General features: G+C 43.4%; 1 protein-coding gene across 1 annotated transcript in view; it reads right to left on the reverse strand.

The window, feature by feature from the left end:
• Window positions 1–7,860: 7,860 nt before the first annotated feature.
• LOC139655225 (protein sidekick-2-like) overlaps window positions 7,861–19,036 on the reverse strand; it is an 85,214-nt gene continuing 74,038 nt past the window's right edge. Inside the window, exons 35-45 of the mRNA XM_071532570.1 lie at window positions 18,820–18,921; window positions 18,558–18,673; window positions 18,234–18,420; window positions 16,310–16,447; window positions 15,315–15,497; window positions 15,055–15,180; window positions 14,772–14,936; window positions 14,522–14,662; window positions 12,863–13,007; window positions 10,241–10,370; window positions 7,861–8,271 (exon numbers count right to left, since the gene is read on the reverse strand). Of these exons, the coding sequence (XP_071388671.1) occupies window positions 7,861–8,271; window positions 10,241–10,370; window positions 12,863–13,007; window positions 14,522–14,662; window positions 14,772–14,936; window positions 15,055–15,180; window positions 15,315–15,497; window positions 16,310–16,447; window positions 18,234–18,420; window positions 18,558–18,673; window positions 18,820–18,921 (1,844 nt within the window). The remainder of the gene's footprint in view (window positions 8,272–10,240; window positions 10,371–12,862; window positions 13,008–14,521; window positions 14,663–14,771; window positions 14,937–15,054; window positions 15,181–15,314; window positions 15,498–16,309; window positions 16,448–18,233; window positions 18,421–18,557; window positions 18,674–18,819; window positions 18,922–19,036) is intronic.

The raw sequence follows: 19,036 nt of genomic DNA on the forward strand, positions 1-19,036 counted from the left end.
CTGTAGCGGTGCTGCAGCTCAGAAGCGCAATAAGTCAGTTCAATGCCTCTCTGCTTCAATAGTGCTTTTGAACACGCCCTCCTCCACGGCCCCTTAAAGGCGCAGGCTGCCAGCATGGCGCAGGCTGCCAGCATGCAGTAGAGTAGAGTAGAGTTCCAACCCGGAAGTCGGGGCAGAGACAGGTTCTCTCACTAGTGCCAGTAATGTTGAAAAGCCCATTTTCCATCAGCTCTGACTCAGCCTGTCATCACTTAGTTTGAGTTTCAATGAAACATAATACAAATGCTGTCACTGACATATCTTTCTGTTTCTGTTGCCACACAACTGCTAGACAGCAAAATGTGACTTGATTCAGGAGCACAAAATGCTAACAGGCCAGGAATTACAGTCTGTCACATAGGCCTAGCTGTTATGTCAAAAAGACAAAATACTAGCTAACAAGCTAATGTTAGCATGCAGTATCATGCTGTGAGGCTTTCTCATGCAGCCAGGTATGAACATGACAAAGAGTTGCTGTGGACCTTTAAGCACTACAAATATATAAAACTCTCCAAAGCAGCTTAACAGTACAGTATGGGACCAGCCTTGGTTAGCCTTGGTCATGCATTTGCTTTTCAAAAATAACAACTGAAAACGTTAATTTTAAAATTGGCTTATAGTCTCCTTATATGAAGTCTGCCTTCTCCTTCTTTACAAAACCTGTCATGAATTTCCCACATTCTCCCAGCAGAAGACTCATTGATAGCTTATTGAACCAGTTGCTTGAACTTGTGTATTCCAGATTGGCCAGCTGTCCTCAGCCGATGACCACTTATTAGTAGCTTTACAATGGAAACGAGTGTGAAACAGCCTCAAAGGTACACCTCAAGGCCACGTATGCTCTCCCTGAGCTCAAGAGAAAGGAATGTGTGAATGGTTGATCATTATCAGAGGGCAAAAGTCACACTCCTCCAATACCTGGCTAGAATACCTACTTAAGCTTTTGTCTTTTTACAGCCCTTTGCTTCTGCCTCTGTAGAATGTTGAGCTGTTGTATAAGTAGCCTATGTATCTAATTAAATCATATTTAACTCATGTCAGTCTTGCAAGTACCTCTCACAGTGATCTGAATTGGAATAATAAGGATGACTTTGATCTTGCATTAAAAATATCATATTCCAATGGTATGACAAATAAGTTAAAAAAAAAAGTGAGTTCAAATAGCTGACTCAAAATGAACTGCTTTGATGACAAAATGTCTGTAAACTATTAGACTATCTCTCTTCCTCCTAGCTTAAGCAGAGAAAACTTTCTGTCCTCTCTACAATGTAATGAAAAGCTTGAAGGATGTTACATCTAGGACTGAGTGTCCATCACGCATATTCCACAGTTATTTCCTGCCTTTGGCTTTGTTCCCAGTACGGCCTGTCCAACCAGCTGATGGGAGAGCTGGGTTGTTTTTAATGAGAATCTCTGCTGCAGTGCCCTTTTGTTCAGGATCAAGCTGCATTAAACATAAAGTTACTTTTTGACACAGCTGCCCCTAAACTATTACTTTGACTAAGAAGGCTGACACACTGTTAGCAGCCGCTGAGCAACTCTCTACAGGGCCTGGCTGTCCCTGAAAGACCACACACTATTCTCTCTCTCTCTCTCTCTCTCTCTCTCTCTCTCTCTCTCTCTCTCTCTCTCTCTCTCTCTCTCTCTCTCTCTCTCTTTGATACAGAATTTATCTCTAGGGAGGATCCACAGTGAACGTTGGCATTCATTTTGCTTAAAATGAACAAAAGAAGCAACAATACAACTGAATGAGGGGAGTGTTTCACAGCAAAAGTGGAGCAGTCAAAGTGTATTTTGAATTTTTTCTCTCAAGAGAACAAGTTGAAGGCCATGATGAACAATGTGATACACTGTGAAAATATAAACTATCAACACTTCTCATTCTGCTATTATTCCACCACAAATGCAATCCCATGTCACAACTTTTACTAAATAAGCCTGCTTTTTTAAAACAGAAAAACATTTTAAACACAAACAAAAAGAAATTTGATATATATAATTTCAGCTAAATTAGCATGAATTATAATTATTAAATTATCTGACAAAGGAAATTAAATTAATTAAATAATAGTGGTAATAAAGTTTATTATTTTTTTACTGTTTGCATTTGTGTCCTTGAGGAAGACCCCAATATGTCTAGATTGCACCATAAAGAGGTGAATTCTGAAGCTATTCTCTCTCATGAATCATCATCGGATTCTGTTTCCCATGGCAATGGAATGTAAATGTGCCATCTACTTATTATGCAACATTTGTTTCCGACCCATGTGTTCTGACTGGGTGAGAGGCATTCCATTAGAACTTGCACCTTAGATCGCAAAGGGTATCACTCCACCTCGTTTAAATTTAATTTCTTGACTCCGTTCAATGAAATGAAGCACGCAAGGAGGATGTTTATTGCTTAGCAACTGGGAGCTAAGATTTGCTGAAGGACCAAAATCTAATTATTACAAAATTGTCAACCAAAGCTTGTGTCTGTGTTTAATGCTTGATACTACTGTATAAATGCTGTTGAATAAAAAAAAATAATATACCCGAGGCTGTGCTACAGTATATAGTGATTATTGGCACCAGTGTCTTGTGGTCGTAGGCTTGAGGCCACAGGCCGAGTTCCATAGCACTCCCTCTCCTATGATACTGTTTAATTAAACAAGATAATGCCCTTCAGTTCAGCAGTATCTCATTAAAACTGTTTAGAGCCAACACTGCTGTCTTGCAAAATTACAAAATAAAGTTTTTGACGATGGAATGGCTCAAGGTGGTTGATGGCTGAGTCATTTATGGGCCTATAAACATATGCCAATTAAAAGTATTGCATTTCTAACTCATTACCTAACATTGTGTAATTGACCCATTCTCGCAAGCTGTTAGTTGTAAGTAGTTTGCTAAATCTGATTTTGCTTAATCTAATTGAAAGGAGTTCTGTGATTGCCTACTGTGCTCGCAAATTCAGACGTGCTGAGAGAGCCTAAATATTTTAACAACACTCGGATCCATCTTATGGAAAAGTACCATAAAGTGTGATGTGTGTGATGGGTAAAGTCACTAGACACATTATAGTTCCCCTATGGTCTTGTCTTGTCTTCTTGGTGCGACAGATGCAAGGCAAGGTCCCTGCTCACATTAGCAAGAAGGATACGAGCAGCTGGCTGGTGGCTCGCTCACAGCAACAAACACCTTCAGGGAGAGGTGAGTATGTATGAAAACCATCCAGATCAGATCATCCAGATCATCCAGATCCATATTTGAAGGATGTTCAGGAATGTCATTAAGTGAGAGACAGCTCAGCGAATCAAAACACATATATCAGAAATAGATCAAACTTCTAAACTAACACTGTCTTCTTTCTCTTGTATCAGACCTGGGAGCTTAAAGACCCTATAGACAACTTTTTTGCTTTAACTCATCATTATAAAGTAAATGTTGATTGCACAGTGTAATGGCTATAGAATAACGACACCATCGGCATTTAGATTGGTTCCCTATAAGCCTCGCTTTCACTATACAATTCTGTCTGCCACCAGGTACGATCTCCCGGGAGAATGAAAGCTCGATTTACGGCACAAAGGAAGTGCGTCATCCATTGCGCAACCAAAAGAGGAATAGGATAGGTTTTCCCCGGTAGCTATCCCCAGTAGCGGAAATGGCGGATGGTGGAACAACTGAAGTGACAGTGGAAACTCTACCCGGCAAGAGAGAAAGAACCCTGTTGACAGAGGAGCCAAAAGCGGCGAAGAGGGAGAGTGATAGAAATAGAGGGAAAACAAGAGTGAACCTCGGATATTGAGCAGGGGTTCTCCTGATGTGAGGAATAACTCACACCTCCTTGATCAGTAAGTCACATAGCCCTCCAAGTTATTAATTAAACATATTCTACATAAAGCATATTACCTTCATAATAAAGTCCTTGAGAGGTGGTGGTGGAGATGGTCCCCCATAACCCTGCTGGTTTTCAGACTTTGCCTCTCAGGGATTCTGCCCAACCTGTCTGGCATGGCCATTGCAATGGCTACTGTGGTCTTTAAGAAGCTCACTGATGGTCTGATTCCTGATGCTATGGTCAGCTTGTCAAGAATGACTGAGGAGCTTCTCCTCAAGTTCTATTAGCTCCCATCAACAATGAGGTAAGAAGAAAAAAAACACTTTCTTGCCATTACATAGATATATGTACTAAGAGACTGAATTAAACTAAGCTTAGCGAGTTGGCTCCATACAAATGCCACATTAAATATTGTTATACTATGTTTTCAGTAATTGCATTTATTTTAAATATAATATATACTCCATCATCAGCCTGTGTTGGATACACTGACCTCCTCTAATCCTGGAAAATGACTTCAGAACTACAACTGTTGTGTTTCTGCCACCACTCTCCCTCTTGGAGCTTTGGCCAGCTTCCACAGCTGATGATGGGTTTTCCTGCCACTGCTGTAAATGAAGTCTCAAGCTCTACTCTTTGGTTGGAAAAGAACATCAGTACCACCTGTCATATGGGCACGTTCTTGGCTAACATCCCTCCCACCATCTCCTAGAAGGGTCCTTCCATGTGTGTTATGGCTGAGGATGTAGGCCATGGGTTGCTGCTGTGTCTGTGCTATATAGTGAAACTCCCTAATAAACCCAAGGACCTCTACTTTCTACATCCAGTAGACATAAATCTTTTGTTTATCACAACTGTTTCAAATATGCTGTTTTCTTTGAGCTGTAACTTCCAAATTCCTACTGTATCATGCATCACGATTTTGACCTAAAAAGGCTAATTTTGCAATTACCAGTCAAGATGAGTTAGCTATGCTGCAAATGTTCTGTAATGAATTCTAACAAGCACAGCCAAAATTAGAACATATCTATTATAAGATAGCCCTGTGAGAATATTGAAGATGCCGAACTAAACAGATTTGTAGCTGTGTCTGTATCAGTGTGTGTGTGTGTGTGTGTGTGTGTGTGTGTTAGTGGGCTGAACAGTGATTGCTGATTCTCTGCACTGTGCTGTGAATTGACACAGAAAAGGTGAGCGATAGGTATGCCAGTTTTGAGTGTAAAGCATTATCATAATTTTGTTTTATGCAATAATACTACTTTAAATATAGTGCCTAAGCCGTGTGACACATTACATAATTGGGCCATAGTTATTTCTGAAGGAACGCCAAGTGAATTTCATGTTCAAATTCTTTCCCGTCGGTGTGAAGTATACATCAGAGGGAACTGTGATGTGACTGTGTTTTAAGTTTTCCTTCTGGAATTCCACACCTCACGCTGAGCTAACTGAAGAGAAACAGAAAAAATACCTTTTAGTCAAATCTCTCCACTTTGCTAAATTTTAATCTAACTCAGAAATAATGGAATTAGTAATATAACCCATTATTCTCCTCCACACAAGGCAAATTCAGTAAAAGAACGTCAATGTAACAATCTGCCGTCTTGATTTGCACTGCCGATTTCTTTTGTCTGTTAGAGTTTTTGGTGGAGGGAAGATGTTCTAGAAGCAGCTATATGTACCCGTGACTTGACTCTCTCCTTTTCCTAAAAACCTGCCAACTTGCTCTGTCTGCTCCATGCCCCCCCTCCCCCTCCCCTCCCCCTTTTTGCCTTCACCTCTGCTTAAGATCAATGTTTTCCGGCCTGGAATAAGGAGATTATCCAGGCACACTCCCCCACCCTCCCCCAGCTTTTAAGCATGCTTGCACTGGATCAGGTTCTTCTTTAAATTCTTCCCTGTAACTCATACCCTTATTCATCCCAGTTCTGTCTCTGTTGTGGCTGAGAGAATCAGGTCATTTCTGCACTGTAGGATCAAGTGTCAGCTACAATCACTGTGTCTTTGAGACCGTGCAAAGAAGACCAAACAAAATCCAATGAGGTTTTTCTGTTCTTTGAAAGCTTTTTTTCTATGGCTTCAAGGCTTTAACATGTTGTCACGTTTCAGAATAGGCTATTTCCCCCTAATATTCCAAGATATTCTTATGTTGAGGCATGAAGAAAAGCCATTACAAAATAGAATAATTTATTGTGGAGAACTACCATGATCAGGTCCATAATGTTTCCTTCAAGATGTAATACAGTGATGTCCACACTGGAAATAAGACAGGTGATATTCCGGACCCTGAAGATTGTCAGTTTGACTCTATCCACTATAGGTCCAACTCCCGCATAGCAATGTCCCATTTAACTTTCGTAAATTAAAAGCATATTCAAGAGTGTTGTAGAAAACATCTGAATAGCAGAATAGTATGTGCACTGTAAGCATGAAACACACATTTTCAATCAGTCATCATATCAATGCCATGTTATACTGTAACATAACAATTGTACTGTAGCATATCATGTCTGACACATATAATCTCGCACATGGGTCCTTGGTGATGCATTCCACACACAACTCATATGGGTGATATATACAAAGCATCCTGTGTTCCTTGGGGCCCATCATGAAAAGAGGCTTCCAAATAAACGCACATAAACATGATCTCATCTTCAATCTCATAAGCACACCAAGATATTCAGATACATAATATCAGTGCTCCAATTTGATGTTGTCTTTCCTGTAATTCTGTCCACAACAAAACACATTCTGTAAAGTTTGCGGAAACCAAAACTTGAGCATCCCACATTAGCTAGTGGAACCTGGTAAGTGAGAGGGAGCTATCGCTGTTTGGTCATGACTTATAGCTTTCACGGTGAGGTCACTGATGAAAAATCAACATTTACAATCTTACAGTGGCAGACCTGCAGTTGGCCTATGTTGTTCATTTACCAAATGTTCACCTCTACCATATACTACTGTCCATGTCTTTGTCACCTGATCAAAAAGTTAGTTAATCTTGGACTTTTTTGACAGACATTTACAGCATAATGTTTGGTACAGCTGTGAGGGTACAGTGTCATTTGAACCAAGAGCATTTGTGCTTTAGTTCCTTAGTCAAATACTGTAAATAACATATAAGCAAAGGGATGCACATAAAGAAAGTTGTCTGAACTCTTACGCCTAGTGGTATGAGTACCAGCACACAATCAACACATTCCCCCGGACTACTATAAAGGTGCCACAATGCTTTAATGTGATTCATAACATTGTCACTAGTGGTGTTCGGAAAATGTTGAGCTTTTAGCCGATTGATACAAATATCTGATAAACAATATGGATCAAGTACATATAGTAAACACGTATGCAGTTCCAACAATGATTAGGCAGCGTGAGAAGGTCAAAGGCAGCTGAGGGCCGCAGCGACCACTAGTGCCTTTCTCCAGGTCAGAGTTAATTTCTCTCTATTGGTTCATCCTTTGTTCAAATGTCTCATCATTCCATTAGAGTCAGTTCTTCCATTGTCCAGTCTCAGCAAGCCAAGTGGTCCATATAGTTCCAAGGTAAATCCTTTTGCCATAAAGCTCTCATTCATCTTGAACAATAATACAGTGTTTTTAAAACAAGGATTTCTTTTTTCAGAATCTCAGATTCTCCCTTGTTTACATATATGGTTGTACCTTAAAATAAGTATACTGAAGCAACACAAAGAAACTTTCAAATGATTGTCTTTTTCAGAAAATACATATCACATGGTTTAACCAACCGTACACACACACACACACACACATGCGCACACACACACAGAGCACACGCACACACACACGCGCTCTTCACAGAGGAGAAAACGCTATTCAAGATGCCTGCAATGCTTAATATTGAGCAACAACTCTGTCAGTAAGACAGAAAAAAAACAACCAATCAAAAAAATAAAAAAGCAAAAATACGAATAAACCAACAACAACAAAATTAAAGACTTGTCCTCAGGGTCCTGTTGTTATTGGAAAGAGAGCTGCGTGTCAAACAAAAGAGGAGAAGCCCGCGGTAGGTGGCTGAGAGGCACAGCCCAGGCTGCTGGGGGGCCGGTAGAGGGTGCTGTGCTGGCTGGGGGGTTCAGAAGACAACAGGGACGGGGTGGGAGTCCGGCTTCCCTTGGGCCTGAATAGAGTGCCCTGGCCCGGGCCCTGGGGCTGCGGGGAGGGGGCACTCTGGGGCAGCAGAGGGGGCAGGGGGGGCAGGGGGGGCGGGTGCTGCCGGGACTCCTGCTCCACCAGGGGTTCGGGCTGGGAGTAGCCGTACGCCGGCGGACGGGAGACGCCCTTCTGCTGCCGCCGCCAGGAGTTGTAGTAGGTGGGGTCGCTGATGTAGTGGTTGACGAAGGAGTGGGTCTTCTGGCGGCTCTGATCCATCTCATATTCGCTGTCGCTGCCCTGTGAGTTGAACAGGAAATAATGTTAGAAAAAACTACAGCAGATAGCGGAAAAACTAAAATCTTTAAATAAAATTTCTAAACAGATGTTCAGAGTCAAAAGTTTGGACACACCTGATTGAATGTACTATGTTTTTCAGTATTTTTATCTAAAGGCTAATGCTTAAATGCTTGAAATTTGTTTCTTAGACAAATAGAAATAATGAAGTTGATGCCTATGTATGAATTTCTTTCCCAAGCCTTTGCCTTTCCATCAAGGCAAAGGGAGGCTACTTTAAAAAATCTACAATATAAGATAGTTTTGATTTGTTTAACACTTTTTTTGGTCACTGCATAATTCCACTTGTGTTATTTCATAATTTTAATGTCTTTTCTATTATTCTAAAGTGTAAAAAATAGTAAAAATAAAGAAAAATGTGGTGTGTCCAAACTTTTGACTGGTAGTGTACGTTTACAGCACAGCATAATGACAGCTAGATTTTCAAGGCTAGTTCTATTGCAGTGTCCTTTGTGACAAACCACACAATACCAAGTCATTCATAATACAGTAGCACGTATCTACTCAGAGAGACTACTGAAAATCTATCTATACCATGTAGAAACCTACAGGGCAGATAATCACTTCTACTGGGGATCTTTCACACATAGGAGCTCACCCATAGCTCTGTGGAGCACTGATCTGATAAGTATACACAAGTATGTCCTAGAATTGGACAGAGACAATGTTTAAAGGATTAAGGATTGCTTGTGTGGTGATAATAAGCCATCTGTCTTGTGAGCTACAAATGTCTCTGTGGGTGAATCATGTCACTTTTATTGCGTTTCAGCACATTGTACTGGCCAGGAAACAGAAACGTTTAACAAAAGAGAGCAAATTAGTCCAAATGTTGGTTATGACAAAGTGAGGGAGTGTTTGGCAGTGTGTGCATATCAAGTGCCCGCCCATCCACCGCTCCACTGAGGGATTATAGCCCGACAGATGTTGAAGCACCGTGGGTCCATTTATTTGCACAAGTGGCAGGTAAACAGTGGGAGGCTACGCAGAGGAAAAGAATAACACCAGTTTGTGGCTCCCGGGAGAGCAATGTTTATTCAAACCGGGTTGAACAATGTTTTGACTGTGCAGGTACCAGATAAATAGGCCAGGGAGATCCAGCGCCGGGTGAGGGAGGACAGATGTTCTCATTTACAAAATGGGGGTCTCATGATCTGCTATTATCAACTTTTCTCCCCTTGTCTCTATCATCCCTCATCACTCCCTGCTTGCCTGTCACTTCTCTGGACCTCCCTATTCCACACATACACACACACACACACACACACACACACACATACACACACACTGACCCGTCCAGATCCTCACATGACATATGCCCAGAGGAGCTGGAACCAGATTAACATAACATTTCCTGTTTGAGGAGAATTAATTAGTGCTGAAGACATTACAAGAGGCTTGAGACATGAGAATCTGCCCCATGCTTCCTTCCCATGAGAGGAATCAGTCATAAAAACCCAGAGTCAGACCTGGAGATGTCAGCCACGACAGGCCTATGTCAACAGAGAGTACATTTAATTTTGAGTTGACGCTTTTGAGACAGGTTGTCTTCCAGACTGTCATTAATTTATTCTCAGAAAGGCTACTTCATAATTAGGCTGCTATCTATTTTTCAATGGAGAGAGCAGGGATACGAGTGCTCTTCAGAGAGATGGTATTTCTGCTCCTAGCAAAGCAGCAATTATGAGAAATAAAAAGAACCGAAGGTGTCAAGAGGATAGACAGTGAGAGTGAGAAAGTGAGAGAAAGTGAAAGAAAGAATAGTTTTTTTGAGTTTGGAAAGGTTATCACTTTATCCCGGAGGACCCTGTCACTTTGAGAAACTCAAACAGTTGAATTTCACTCTTCAGTTTAAACTCATTGTCTATTCCAGACGCGGAGAGGACAGGAGCTGTGAGCCAGGGTCAGTGCATACCTGCGAGTCGGATATCTCAGAGGGTTTCTCGGTCAGACTGCTGCTCTCTGCTGGGATCAGGTCATTATACTTAGTGCTGACATCCTCATCTGAGTAGTGCAGACTGCCGGGACTGGGTCTTGGTGGAGACCTGGAGAGAAAGAAGAAGAGAGAGTGTGTTAGAGAGAAAGCAGGAGACAGAAACTGAGAGTGAGAGAGAGAGAGAGAGAGAGCTAGTGGGTATAAAACAAGCCATACTGTTTCATTCTGATCATAATCTTATCTCCCTTTGGGAAACTCAAACAGATTTTCTAGACTTCCCTCTGAGAACACATTTTGGTAGACAGAAAAAAGCTTTCTTAGTCCTGTGACTGACACCTAACAGTCTGATGACTAATGAAAGGCTGCAAAATAGTTCTAAAAATGAAGCACAAAGCTCCACATCCCACAGGGGGTTCAGTGGGATTAAGGCGCACATGCTCAGTGCACACTCTTCGATTAAGAAAATGATCCTGAAGATAGCTTAGCTCAGAGGGAGCCTGACAATAACAACAGGGTGGATTATTTGTGCATTCTGGGAAGCCACTGATACATTGTATGGGAGCCCATAATTGGCCTTATTCTCTTGCTCTCTTGCCTCTGATCTTTGCAAAGCGTCTGCTTGGAGCACACAGGATCCTGTACTAGAACATATGAGCATCCTCATGAAAGAATTCTTTGAACTGATTAGAGCAGAATGAATCTACAGATTCAGTCAGGAGATGTAGACCTCATGCAGGATGACTGCATAACTAAGCATGGTCCCTGAGCTCAGCAAGGTATTATAAACTTATTTTATGAGCACAGGTCAAGTAAGAAGACCCCTAGCCTCTCTTGGCTCCAGTCATTAAGTCCATAAAGTGAAGCAGACAGAAACATCTGTGTGGATAATTATTTTTCTTCGGCAGTAATGGTTGCTGCAGTGCTCAAGGTCTGCTGAAAAATCTTGAATTGGACCATATCAGAGGGCCAAGCCTGGACCACTAAGTTCCCTCACATCACTGGACTATATCAATGGGCTCAGCATGAAACTCATGCTAAAACAGCATCAAGAGAAGACTTTGGTTAGTCAGATTCTGCAAAAGGCTAAGGAAGTTTATAAACCTGGATTGATATGAAACAGAAAAATAATGTGCAAGTAAATGTTTAAATGATTTGAAATGGAAAATTGTATGTGGGGGTGGAATAGACAAGCATAGAGCGCTGCGATGTCAGCTATAATATTAAGTCATGAACCAGACAACCTTGGCAACCTGTCAAATAAAAATAAATATGCGCTGAGGTTTATGCAGGAGCTAAATCGTTAGGAATGTCAAGAACGGCAAGCTTAGAAGACACAACATGACGATCATGACGGCCATGAAAGGGTGACACAACAAAGGGACATCTCCTCTGGGTTAAAGGGGATGACGTGAGGGGCGTGGGCTGTGATAAAATATCTACTTAAAATTCAGAGGAGGCTGAGAGAGGCATAAAAAGGATGGGGCCAGAGCCACGTGAGCGCGGGGGAGGGGCGACGGATCCTGCTAACCATCACAGTCCAAAATGCTGCCAGTGAGCTTTGAATTATTTAGCAGCACTGTATTCTGCTTCCCCCTTGCCTTATCCGTCTACTTCATCCCTCTCTCCCTCACCCTTTCATCCCCCATGGGAAGCCCTCCCACTCTTTCTCTTCAGTCCACAGATCATTAGCAAAAAGTACGCTACCAGATTGGAGCTCTTCAAAGGGAGGGAGCAGCTCAAGGCCCTTTGATCCCCATCCTTGGCCTCTTTGGTCAAGGAGAAAACGGCACACACTCCCCCTGCCCTTGCTGCACCCCATCCATCCAGCATTCCATTATAATGTGTACACCAGTGGGTACACTGCAATACCAACTTCTATTTTTCCTACAACAGGAAGCAGACTATGAACCACCCGTCCAGCCACCCAATGCGTGACCAATCTCCCCCACACAGAACATTGCCTTTTGCTTCTCATACTGCAGGCTTTGTGAAATTCCTCTTATCTAATGTTTACCTAAACATTACCAAAGAGCCAGTCTGCCAAAGTCCTGATGGGTGGCAGGGCATGTCCTCTTACAGACACTGTTGTGCTTTATATTGAGATTGCTCTCACAGCACCGCACTAGAGAGAAGTTCTGGGACGAAGGCCAGAGGACGATGGCCTGCTCTGGCCCATAAGCACCCTTTGTTTAAGGCTGTGATGGACAGACAAAGAGCACATGCAGAAGCTCATGAATGCTAACTGGCTGGCATTGTGTTGTCTTCTTATATAAATTGTTGCTTCATACACACATAGAATATCAACGAGGGGAGCGGATGGAAGCTGAAATTAGCAGCCGGACTCCTAGAGACTTGGTTTGTTCTCTCAAGACTGACAGACTATCAGGAAATCAGGAAACAAACAACACTGCATTAAGTATTCCTGCCAGTATCACAAGTAACACTCGGGGGAAAAGGGAAACTTGGAGTTAACAACATGTTTGAGAAGTGGAACTGAGAACTAATCTTTGCATTCAGGAAATTAATGCAGTGATTAACTGAACACCATGGCTGATAGATAACATTATGATTGACGGCATGTTTCTGGTGGTGGTAACTGACCGTGTGTAGATGCCGTTCTTGCGGCAAAAGGAGTTTTTGACGGACAGACGTCTGTTGTTGAGCTCCAGGGCCGGGAAGCGTCCCTCGTCCAGGCGCACCATCTCTCCATGGGTCAGAGGCAGCGCTGTGCAGTTTGAGTGGTTGCCTGGACAGGGGTAGGAGGACGATACTGTGTGGGTTGTGGAATGAAGTAAGTAATTTGTGATTTTGAATCAAGTCTTTAAGGATTAGTTTAACAGAACACAGTAAACCTTAAGGCCTGAGCTTGTTCATGCAACCGTGCAACAGTTCTGAATGAAAAAATACACTACGCTCAACCATTTTTGAAAGGTTAGAATCACCTAGGCTTACCTCATTTTTTTTTAAACATTTTTTAATTGATTTTTCAAAACAGAAGATAAGACAGACAGCATTTTAGTGATCATGTCCTGGCCATCATGGCCAGCTAATGTGTGCATTTATGAATTAAGAAACTGCTTAAAAAATGCTTTTCTTGAGTGTGGACCCTCTTCTTCCTTTGAAATACATCCATGCACAAACACACACACAGACAGACACACACACAGTCAGATTTATGCGTGGGTTTGAGGTGTGAATTTGGGTAGAGGGAGGGTTACAGGTTCCAGTGACCTCTCTCTTCCCTGGCTGGTTAGTGTGATCTCACCCACGCTGGCCCCGGGGCCCACTGTCCACTACTGGCCCCCGGTAAAACAAACAGCTGTCAGTGGGACAGATCAGCCTCGTGGCTGGGAAAGTTGGGGGGCAATCGGGGTCGGGGGGGGGGGGGTTGAGAGGGCCTAAGAAGCCCTCTTTGTGTCCCCACATAAACACAGGCCTTGTCTGGACTGGTCCAGCCAAACCCTGTTTACTGACCCTGGCACCACGCTAAATGCTGACACAGCTGAAAAAGCCACTGGTGCGAGGCTATAGGCAGACTTGACCTGACCCCTCACTTTCCTCCCTTATCTCCCTCTTGCCTTCCTCGCCACTCTAACCATTTTTACTGGGCAGCTTAGCAAACTAAGTCCTGCCAGCTACTCCTTGCTGCTGGACTAGACCACTTTTGATCAGTTAGCCCCAGATGACCCTCGTTTTGGTCACTTGCTACCCTACCAGCATGTGAGGTATCAACAGATAACAATAACAGTGCTACATTGATTGGCTTTCCATACCTCGTGTTATCACATTGATTTGAAGACAAATGTACTCTGATAAAGAGTTTCTAGCAGCAGTGATGCCACCTGGAATAAGCAGGCTTGGTGGTATGGTGTGGGGTGAGGGCCACTAGAGGCGCAGTTACATAATGGCTCTGACTCTGAGTAATGACTTCAGCATTACACCACCGCCAAGCCATTTATCCCAGTATTGATTCTCATTGTAGTTAAACATGAACAATGAATAATGTTTATTCATTTGCTAGTTTCAGCTGTTTCACCTTTCTAGCTTTACTCTCATCTTTCACCTGTCAAGCCAAACAAGGTGAGGAAATCTGGGTAATTTGTATAATTGTGTGAACCTTAACACTCCCATTTTACAAAATGGATTTCAGATGTGCAGTCATTAAAACGCAATTCTCAGCAAAGCTGTCCAAGAGGAAGAGAAAGTCGACAGCTTAAGTTGCTGAAGCAGAGTGAGAAACATCAGCTGTGAGTTTCCTACCTGAGTCTGCCTTCTTGGTGTACTTTTTGCTCTGGCCTCGGATGATGAGGATGAAAACTAGGAGGAGGATGAAGATGAGGCCCACCAGAGCGATCACCACCAGGAACCACCACTCCTCATAGAACGGGGACACTTTCTGGGCTGAACACATTACAGATAAGACACATATTAATACCAAGAAGTAGCCTGAACAAAATATGTATATTTAATATGTTGATGCATTAAGTCTTCATTTGAAAGTGTAATCAACCTGATATGGAAGGGGAGGGGGCACTGGGGGACCCGTAGCCATAGTCGTTGACCCCAATGACCCGGAAGTCATAGGTGACCCCTTCTCTTAGCATGTCCAGGTTGAGTGTGTATGATGTCACTTCCTTGGGAATGTCTTTGATGAGGATATCCCACAATCCTTCATCTAAAGACAAAATGAGAAAATGCAGTATATTAACAATCACAATTGTATTTCCAGGTGTCATGTAGAGAGCACAGGTTAACGGATTAGAACCCCAGAAGTGTTTGTGTACTGGGCTCACCAGAGGGCCTGGCCTCAATGACGTATCGTGTGATGGGGGCCCGGCCCGGATCACCGCTGGTCCAGTGCAGCGTGAGGGCAGTGCCATAACGAGAGATGAAGGGTTCACCAGGCGGCCCTGGGGCTCCTTGGCAAAAGGAAAACAGAGGAAAGTTACAAATACTAGCATCGTGTGAATCACAGGGGCACTCTGTCTGAGCATTATAGTGCTGACATGAACATCAGAAAGCAGTAATATGACACAATGAAAGACAGTCCCACCTTCTCCGGGCCCGGTGGTAATGTTGGCCTCCACCTCGGGGCCGTAAGTGAGGGTTTTGGCCCGGATGCGGAAGTTATAGGTGACGCCATCTGCCAAGTCTTTGATCTTCATCCACAGGGGGGCGCTGCCCTTCACATCTACTGTCACTATCTTACTGACACCTGGAGTGCGAGGAGAGGAGTCTGTACAGGAAACACTAAGACTCTAAATGCTGCTTGCTACAAGCGACATGTAGGCACACAAGCATCGAGCAACTCACACTACAGCATTGTAGCCAGGCTTTGCGCATATGAAAACACACACAGAGGCATATAATCAAATATACAGATTCACAACCACAAAGAGAGAGTCAAAGGAATAGACAAATGGACACAAACTGTCAGACACACGCAAGCTCCACATATGGCATAGCCAAGATTCAGATCTTCCAAACTCTCTCTCCATTGACTTCATGTGGTTACTGACTGAGTGCATCCCTTAATGTATAAACAGACAAGGCCTTTTATTCCAGAAGCCCTCCAGACAGACAGACAGATAAGCAGAGAGTTCAGGGCCTCCCTTGTAACATATAAACCAATACTCCCTGTCTTTGGTGTCTCTCTCAGTGCTCTGCTTGGCTTTGCTCTGGGTCCATTAGCGGGTAGCCAAGGGACCACAGCAGCCTTTGCTTAGCATTCCACCTCTGCTCCCAATTACTTGACAATCTGGTCCAGGCAACCACACTTAGCCAGCTATTAGCCATGTTTCACTCTGTGAGAGAGGAAGTTCTGCAAAGCTCCACCAGAGCACCACAGCATATTTTATCAGCCATGCCATACATGTTGCTACAGGGCCTATACTCATCTGTAACAGATTAGGGCAGCGTAACAGCTTAAGCAGCACAAGTTAAAAAGAGCATGGCAACCAGACTAGGGGTTGTAAATCACTGACTGAAAGCCAGCTGAGGAATGTCAAGGTATGGTGGAGTTATTAGGCTCCAGGCAGAGTTTCTCACCATCCACCGGAGTGCAGGGCTCGTAAACCAGGCGGTAGCCCTCAATGATGCCATTGGCCTGCTTGGGCTCTCCCCAGGACACGTTGACCGAAGTGGTGGTCAACTCGCTGAAGTGGATGAAGCTGGGGGCGCTGGGAGCTTTGGGGGAGGGAGGGAGAAAAGAGACAGTAGATGATGGTTGGATCTTTTCACAGCACCGAGACGAAAGGACACATTGCATACTGGACTGCAATGCGCTGGTCTGGTTGTGGATCTGCCATCATTGACTGCATTTATACATGAGTACCATTCATAAAATCTTTGCATCTTTGCAACTCTGAACTCTGTGATAAAGACATGAGTCAGATAAATGCATTCATCTAGTTCTAACACTGCAGTTGAAGCAATAAGTCATATTGAAATTAACGCATCTGAAGTGCAGCCGTATTAGTGGCATTCTTCGAGGGTTGTTTGGAAATGTATTTCTAGTGGGAATCTGAGTTTTCGAGAGATGCAACACTAATTGAACATATTTTCAACTTGTTAAGCTTTTAACAAGCTAACACAGCTTTTAACATCTACTAGCCTTATTTGCTTCCCACCTCTCAAGACTTAGCATTGGATAAGCAAAGCAATATGACAGGGTGGAAATCACTGGCATCGCTCGTAGTCTACAGCAGAGAAGGCAATGGATGTGTTCAATCAATAATCGCATAAAATGCAAACAGGAATAGTGGGGGATTTGTTTCACTACACATGTAAAAAAAGTTAGATTGTTCTCATAAACAGAGCAAGAACAGTAGATAGTTTATTATGTGCATGCAAATATTGTCATTATCCAAACCAAAATGAAATGTTTACTGCAGGACAATGGAGTACAGATCAGATCTAACAAAATATATAACAAAATATAACAAAAAAGAATATAACAAAAATATAACAAAAAAGAAAAAAAAATCCCTCTGTGCCTTTAAGCAAATAAGCCACTAAAAAGCAAACTCAATGTAGACACAAGACTGTGCAAAATCATTCTGTGACCTTGAGCGAGAGCTGTGAGAATTCTGCCTGCTGACCCAACCCAGACCCAGCTTAGTGTCAGGACTTAGCCACAATTCTGCATAAAATTCTCGAAAGCTTGTGTTGGCTCACTTCCCAGTACCCTGTGGTGCAGAGAGCCCAAATTCCTGCCTTGTGTTTTTAAGTTCTCAGCACTTTGTACCCCTCGCCAATGTCACAGCCTTCAAGGGGGCGGAAAAGACAAGAGAAATTTATACTGTAAACCATTTTTTTGTGCTGAAACCGCAGAGGAGGGACCGTTGCTCGTTGGTGAACACAGACTTCTTTGTGCAGTCGCGGCCAGAGAACTAATCTACATGTGTCGCCCTCACTCTGCAGTCATTCCTCCTCCGCTGTCATTAGGGCTTCCACCCCCATGGCTTGCCCTGGAGGAGGTGCCAAGAAGACTCAGTGATCCCTTATGCCATATCTCACAGGACGATTCCAAACATGCTCTGTACTGAATATGTCCTCTTTCCTGGTGAATGGGGGCAGCGTTATTGCTGTAATAGCTACAGCACTTCAGTTGCAGTTTGTATCCCTCCTTATGCTGCACCAGCAACTCAAGATGAAAGCACTCTATGCATTTGCAGGGGATCTTTTGTGATTGAAGAGAGAGCTAACCTTGGGATTCTACTTCGCGCAAGCACTTGAGAACAGCGAACAAAGTATGGAATGAGCGAGTAAGATAATGAGAAGGAGTGTCTGTGTTTGGGAGGCAGAGAGAGAGAGATAGCCAGGCAGAGGAGGAACCCATGGAGAGAGAGAGATGCCACATGGTGTTGTTGAAGTCATATACATACTGAAGACAAGAGTTCACACAGCCACTGGCCGTTCAAATTACTGTAAGATGCCTATCCACATCTGGATCTACTGTATCATACCTCACCTGCTTGCTGAGTGCGCCCTCTGGTGGGCAGGGAGCGGGGTCCGTCCCCCGCAGCATTGAAGGCTGCCACACCGATCATGTAAGTGGTGTAGCCTGTCAGGTTCTTCAGCTTCACCCCGAGCTCCGGCAGGAACAGAGTGCGCAGACGCTCCGTCTCGTTCTGCAGCTGGAACTCCCAGAAATAGATCTGCAAACAGAAAAAAAGGGGTCGTGATATCGGATTCATGATTCGTGACATTTTTTTCAATGAAAAAATAAACAGAATAATGATATGATGTAACTTTGGCTGTTTTGCGGCAACACAAAATAGAAAATAATTCACACCTTGTAACCCTGGATATCTCCATTCTGAGCATCCAGGGGAGGCGGGTCCCATGTGACATCCAGCTGTGTGGCTGTTGAGGATTGGATGACCACATTTTGGGGCGGGGCTGTGGGGACTAGAATATGGCAGGGCAGGGTCACTTTTTGTACATTCCACACAACTTCATGAATATAGCCATATGGTGTAAGTTCAAAGCAGACAGTAGATCAAACAAAGATATCTGAAAGTTTTTTATGCCGTACAGAGGGAGAAGAAACTTACCCGCCTCTCCAACAAATACTTCCTGTGGTGCGCTGCTAGGACCCTCCCCCACAGCATTGTACACACTGAGACGGATCTCATAGCGCTTGTGTTTACTCAAATCTGCAGAGAGAGAACCCATAGCACTATTATAATAGAACAGTTAGGATAAAACAACAAAAAGAAGTTTGCCCAGAGAGACACACAGTCACAGTGATGCCAGTGGCAAGACAACATC

Source organism: Centroberyx affinis, unplaced genomic scaffold (assembly GCF_046629955.1).
Source record: "Centroberyx affinis isolate AG114_WGS23_722 - 3 ecotype Tasmania unplaced genomic scaffold, CSIRO-AGI_Caff_v1 ptg002214l_1, whole genome shotgun sequence".
Taxonomy (NCBI): domain Eukaryota; kingdom Metazoa; phylum Chordata; class Actinopteri; order Beryciformes; family Berycidae; genus Centroberyx; species Centroberyx affinis.